Source organism: Bremia lactucae (assembly GCF_004359215.1).
Source record: "Bremia lactucae strain SF5 chromosome Unknown BlacSF5_NotPlaced_167_SHOA01000113.1_325088bp, whole genome shotgun sequence".
NCBI classification, from domain to species: Eukaryota; Oomycota; class Peronosporomycetes; order Peronosporales; family Peronosporaceae; genus Bremia; species Bremia lactucae.
Window position 1 is genome coordinate 253,912 of NW_027152180.1, and position 6,654 is coordinate 260,565.

The window sequence follows — 6,654 nt, forward strand, 5'->3', positions numbered from 1 at the left end:
GGTGTGTGGCTATACCAAAAGGGGTACCGGTTCACTTTTTTATTATTGTTAATTAATAAATTGTGTGTATAAAAACTATTTTTTTAGAAGCCAAAAACCGTTTGTATTCCAAGCTGCCTTTCCAGCAATTGCGAGCCTCAAAGCACTTAATTGTCTTGTCGGAAATTTAAACCTAGCTCGATTTGACAGGGCAAAACACCGAATTGCTCTGTCATTTATTTATCTATGTGATCTGCTTGCGATGAATGTCCCGCAGGCTGTCAGTTGAGGCGTGCTAGCAATTCCTGCAGTCTTCTCGATAAAAAAAATAGACAGGAATTGCTAGCACGCCTCAACTGACAGCCAAGAAGTTTAATGACACGTGTATTCAGATCATACCAAAAGTCATTAGTAAACAAAATGTTTACATGCACGTGTACTTAAGAATATTAAAGAATAGATAACTCCTTTTGAAAAGTATATGGCACCAATCTGAATAACTGTACGCAACAGACGCGATACCTGCCCGACCATGTCCGACATCCCTTTGAGACCAACGACTTCATTCACTTACGCCATCTTGGAAGCCGCGGCCGCCACGGCAGCTCCCATAAGGCCCCCGGGACGAGCAAAGCGCAGCGAATGCACAGTCCACAAAGACGATCCGAGCACCAGAGCTGCTCCTCCTTGGTGTATCATTGCCAGAGGTGTTGGCACCTCGTTCACGACCATCGTTGCTCCCAATACAAACTACAATCATCCAAGTTTAGCACATGCAAATAAAGTTCTTAGTTCTTTGTTGCGGCAGTACCTGGCCACTAATCGCTGCAAAAGCCAGCATCATGGCGCGCTTGGCGTCTTCCGTCAGGTTCGACCAGACAGCGGGCTTGCGTGCCTTCATCAGCACCGCCGTGTAGGCAGCAAGCGTAGTCAAAGCCAATACGCGGTGATCAAAGTGCACGAGCACTTCATTATCGTAAAAGTTACGCCAAAAGGGCTATCAATATTTTTTACAAACCACATCAGCAATTATAAAAAAAGATAAAAAACACTTGCATTTTACAAACCTTCAGTTCAAATAAACCGTGCGGGATCCAACGGCCGTTCATTGTAGGAAAAGTAGGAAACTTTTGACCCCCGTCAATTTCGGCCAATAGTGAACCTGCAAAAATAGTTCCCGCCACCAATCCGGTCAAACCTACAAAATGTTTTCGAACTTCACCCATTTCTTTAAGCAAGCCCGGCGTCATGAGGCCCCGCACAGAAATCGCTCGAGACATGGGCGAAACAATCCCGAGCCCAGTCCAGACTAAAAGACAAAAATTTGCGAGCGAAAACGCTGACTACGCCACAATTAGTTAGCAATACACAACCGCGCTACCTTACGGCATACATACATGAAATGGAAGGAAAAAACTAGCTCCTTCAAATTCCTCCTCTTGCTCGGTCTTGCCCCTTTTCGATCCATACACATTCCTCTGCACCAATTCTCGACCAATATACAATTGAGTTGCTCCCAACCCCGCCACGAGGGCTAACGGGGCTTGCGCAGGAATTGGAATCATTCGCTTCGTGGCAAAGTACGTCAATGGTCCTACAAACGTAAGAGCCGTCAACTGCCCGAGCTTGCGATGCGCCGATTCCCATCGATAATTCTCCTTAAAGTTTTCTAACGTCTATCGAATATGAATCATTAGTATCATTCTACAAATTCATACTAAATACTAATCGTACCATGGGGGTACGCTGATAACGAGCGCAAAAGTCACGATAGACTTCAAACTCCTCGTGCCACTCGCTTGAAGTCTTGGGAGAATACATGAATCGTGGCTTCCAATACAGCGTAGAGGCTCCCGCTCGCGTAAGTCGTGCCGCAGCCCCGACTGAAAGGGTACAAGCCACCAATCCTGCAGTTCCAAAGAGCCACCACGCTAAGGGCGACTCTCGCATCGACTTTTTCGACTTGTCGACTAGTTCGGTTGTCCACGACGCCGAGTATCGCTATACTCCAATTCATAGCTTGCTGATCAGTACAAATCGAATCAATCACTTGCAGTAGCACCTACTTTGTGGCAAGAAGTCAACTTCGATTGGATCAATGGATGGCCAGTCACGTTGAGCTTGCGTAACGAAGCAAGTTTCGGTCGTCCTCTCTACAAGACAACAACATGAGTATCGGCTCGTCAACGACATGCACTCGGTAGATGAAACGCACGAGCAAAAGTTGAGTCGCCATGGTGTCAGCTTTTCACGAAATGCAATTGTGAGCAGAGTAAAAGGACTTCAGACCCGACAGTTGGGCTCGAGACATGAGAAAGGATGTTTCAAGTCAATAAACGAACCGTTAAGGCAGTCAATCGATGTCACACTTTGTAGAATCCAGTCGGACCTTGAAACAATGTACCACAATTTCTAAATAAAGTTTTCTCGAGAACAAAATTGTGCCTACTTCTATCCTTTTATGAGACGAGAATCAACGACACAGAATCAACAACACATGTGTCTAAGTAATTAAGATTCCTCGCGACTTTTTAGAGATTAGTTGTCCGGGCATAGCGCACGGCCTCTAATCGATCGGCAAGAGGCTTGTGCGAGCGCTCGATAAAGAGCATGGGGACATCCAATCCCACGTGGTCGTCCTCGGCTGCAAAATCGCGCTTGTCACAATTTTTGCCTTCTTCGATATGATAATAACTGCAATCCAAAGGCGGCGCCAGAGTGCCACGAGCCCGTGCAATATGATCATGACTTCGCACCGAGCAGCGTTTAATCTTGTAAGACGGATTGTACCAGCACATTTCTTCAAATGAATGTGACTTGAGACACTTGAAATTTACACACTTGGATCCTCGAGCACAGTATAGCCGTTTGTGTTCTTCCATCCAATCCCACGAAAGTCCCGTATCAATATGAAGACACACACAATTATCATCTTCTTGAAGCTGACTACCCCAGTAATGAGACGGTTGGCGACAAATCAAGCGTTTATACAGTGGATTAAACGTCATGACTTCGAGGTACGAATGCGACAACGGACAAGCTGGATCGTGGCCTGGCTGTAATGGACACATGGTCGCTTTTGGCAACTCGTGCATGTGATTCAGCATGCGAGCAAACATGGCCTTGCGTACACGATCCGTCTCTTTAGGCAACTCGGTTGGTCGGCTATAGTACATGCTAAATTTAGGCACCATTGCCAAAATAGCTTGCGTCGGAACCGCCTCTGGTTGCTTGACTGGGAACGCCGTGGGTGGTTGTATTACGTGTGGATTCGTAATTGCCCTTGATGGCAATGGTGGCTGTTTCATTGGACTCTTGGAGCTCAAGACAGAAGAAGGTTGTTGCAAAGGACTGTCGGAATTGTACGAAGCCAGCGGGAAGTGCATAACGGGTTTCTGCGGACTTAACGAGCTTGGTGGGAGTGGAGGCTGCGACCATACCGAGTTGTACGTGTCGTTGTAGCCAAACGGAAGCGGAGGCGTCTCGCGGCTTGAAGTGCTTGCGGTACTGCCAATAGAACCAAGCCGCGCGAGCGACGGCGCTTGATTACCATGTAGTCCGTTCATACTGTTCAAGTCCAAGCCACTAAGGCCAGAAGATCGAGACGATAACGATCCAATTTGAGCGGATAAACTGCCTAGATTTGTGAAGTCTTGACTTGTGAGACTTGCAAAGCTGTTCTTTTGAACGCGTGGAGGTAACTGGCGAACAGGACTGCGGGTTAAATCGGCATCGTCTTGAAAAAGCGTCGAAGTCGGGGTATTCAAATTCATTCCATTCGTGGCCATTAATTGCATCACAAAGTCAAACGGTGATTGCGTATCGGCCTCAGAAACTGCTTGTGGAACTTGCTGGTGCATTGGTTGATCGACTTTAATCGTATTATTAATGCTATCGCTGGTGCTGTCGCTGGAGAGTGGCGACGACGATGACGAGTCGGTGAGCTGACAGACATCAAATTGTCGTGCTAGTGTCGGCATTGCGGCCCCTATTGCACTAATACAGCCGCAAAGCTCGAGACTCTCGCTCTCGGAAAGCAGCGTGGCGTCATGAGACCGTGCATTGCCGATCGAACGCACGCCTTGACAGCCCCAACGCACGCGATACACGAGGTTCACGAGCTCGTTCTGGTAATCTGCTTTTTCATACAGTGCTTCGTGCAAGTCTTCAATGCGTTGATTCAGTCGCATGCCTCGCGACGTAGGGACGTTTAAAAACTCCATGTACACGGCTAAAAGACTTTCAAAGTCACTACGAAAGGCATTGCCAAGGCCCGAGTCGAGATGACGACGCAATCGCTGGATTCGCTCGACCGCCTGGCGCTGGAGCGTCTCGTCCGTGATCCAATTCACGAGCCCCGCATTCGTCTCGACACTTAGAGTTTTGCGAACAACTTGCTCCACTAGCACTGGCTGCGCTCGCGTCATATCGTCGCGAAGTTTGTTAATGGCCACACGATGTCGTACTTCGACTTGGGCTTTCATGGTGTCGAGCAGCTCGCGCTGTGTCTTCATGGCTTGCTTCATGGCTTGGTCGATCGCCATGAGCATGAGTCCACGCATCTTGACGTCCAAGTCGCCTAAGATATCGCTTAGTGCCAGGGTCTCACCGCCACTCGGGGCCGTGCTAATGCTACTCATTAAGGTTTTTGGGATTTATTAATTGTGTGCTTGTTTTAGTCGGAAGCAAATACTTAAGTGAGATTTGTAATTGTGTCAGTACAGCAACTGCCACCGTAAGAATTTGCTTCAGAACTAAATGTCGTGTCGTAGCGACAAAAAAAGCACTTTTTTACGGCCCCATGGGCTCACAATGCACACTCAAGCGAGATTACAATGTTACGCCACAGTAGCAAGAAAGGTTTCGTGAGAGCGGAAATTACAAATGCAGATCCTTAATTGTCACGATTTGCCGATCGCATGTAGAAGCCAAGCGTTTAGTGGGAACTATGCGTTGGCTAAAGCTGCGTACGCGGTGGATTTGCCTTTATTTTATAATCAAAGTAACAAGGCGAGCTTGTATCATGCGCTCGCTTAAGAAATTGCAATGCATTGTCGTGCATGACTGCCGTCATCCTTTTTCTTGCTTCGTCGACGCGAGTATTGCCACTTTTATGGCATAAAACTTGAGGTGCCTGCTTGGAGAGCCTTAATGTGAGACGTAAACTTCTAGCACTTAAGTCAGTCAAGCTAGCGACGGAGCTCCAATTTATTTGAGAGCATGGATGCTGCGGCCAAATGTCGAAAGATCCGACAAACTCGATGCCTAACTATATAACTTTTCTTTAAAATGATGAAATCCATCATAAATAATTGCAAAGCCTCGGGAGGTGGCAATCACGATTGACAAGACTTCGTGGGGGACCGTTGTGAACGCCTTTTAGCGATTTGATAAAAAAAACTACAATTTACTCAGTAAGGCGCAAAAAAACAGACTTTCAGTGAAGTCGAAAATGTTAAAAATTCTCTTCTTTATTACGAGCCAAATTAGGGATCGTTTATTATTTGCTTACGAACTGCGCTGGTTATAATCGCAGACATGGTCCGTACGTAACTAGAGCCGCATGCCTTTCTAAGGGCGTTCACGACACAATAGATCCATTCCGTTGTGAATAAATTTATTCAGTCACACAATGTTCCTTAGGGTATTGTAGCGGGTTTTAAATTAGTTACTGAATTAAGTAACTATCATTTTTAACATAGCTGATTAAGATGTCATCTATTTTGAATCATGTAAGATTTACATTTTTCGTTATATTTCCAGGTTACGTGTCGGTATTTCTTAAGAATCGAGGCTTTTACATTAGCTTCCACATTTGCCTCGATACGATTCACTTAGCTGAATAGTTTTCATTTCGATCCATTCGAAGCTTTAATCTTTTTTTTAGTTTCAGGTATTATTTTATAACTGAAGTTCTTTATTTAAAAAAGTAATTTTATTAACGTTTAGTATTTTTAAGGAAAGATTTACTAAGACTTGACCAAGTATTTGATGATGCCTAGAATTATATATCTGGTGTACCGGGGTGTACCGTAACATAAGTATTATTTCCTACAGTAGAAACAATAAATACTAGTTCCTATGAGAGAAGTAAAAGAATACAAAATTAATATCTTTATCAATTTTGACTTAATAGCTCCAATATTTCCAAATTTGGTAATATTGACGCATGATTTAAGTTTAAATCAACTCCGCCAATCGTACAAGACACGATTAGGCGTTACACGAGAAACTTGGGCATAATATTATTTCGTCATTTTTAATCGCGACAACTTTTCAAAGTGACCGAGCCGGCAGGCTATACTGACAAATTATCAGCTTGCGTCGTTTGCTTACGCTTTTGTGGCAAATTCGGGCGTCGCCAGGTGACCGCGTGACTTTTTCATAACGAAATGTCCCATATGGACTGGACAATCGATGATAAAGGATCTCACTGTGGCAGCGCAACCAGAGCTAGAGGCAGTTGGGAAGGATACCCCAAATTAAACTTGAGGGAATAAGTTACCCGAAACCTGTGGTCCCAGATACCTTTGGACATAAGTTCCAAAGAGAAAAGGAAGACATTAAATGTCTTAGTAAACAACATATCAAGTGCAGGCGCTTATACACTTGATCTGATAGCGCCTCCGAAGTTAACTTTGGAGATAACTCAATTGCCAACGCTAGAATCGAAAC

The 6,654-nt window shown here is 45.1% G+C and overlaps 1 protein-coding gene across 1 annotated transcript; it reads right to left on the reverse strand.

The window, feature by feature from the left end:
* Window positions 1-949: 949 nt before the first annotated feature.
* On the reverse strand, window positions 950-4,619 carry CCR75_004826 (uncharacterized protein; the record flags this gene model as incomplete). The annotated part of the gene is made up of 4 exons (XM_067962912.1): window positions 950-976; window positions 1,047-1,322; window positions 1,377-1,655; window positions 1,714-4,619. One exon carries the CDS (start codon window positions 4,617-4,619, stop codon window positions 2,511-2,513), a length of 2,109 nt encoding a protein of 702 aa, XP_067817316.1. The 3' UTR covers window positions 950-976; window positions 1,047-1,322; window positions 1,377-1,655; window positions 1,714-2,510.
* Window positions 4,620-6,654: the final 2,035 nt, after the last annotated feature.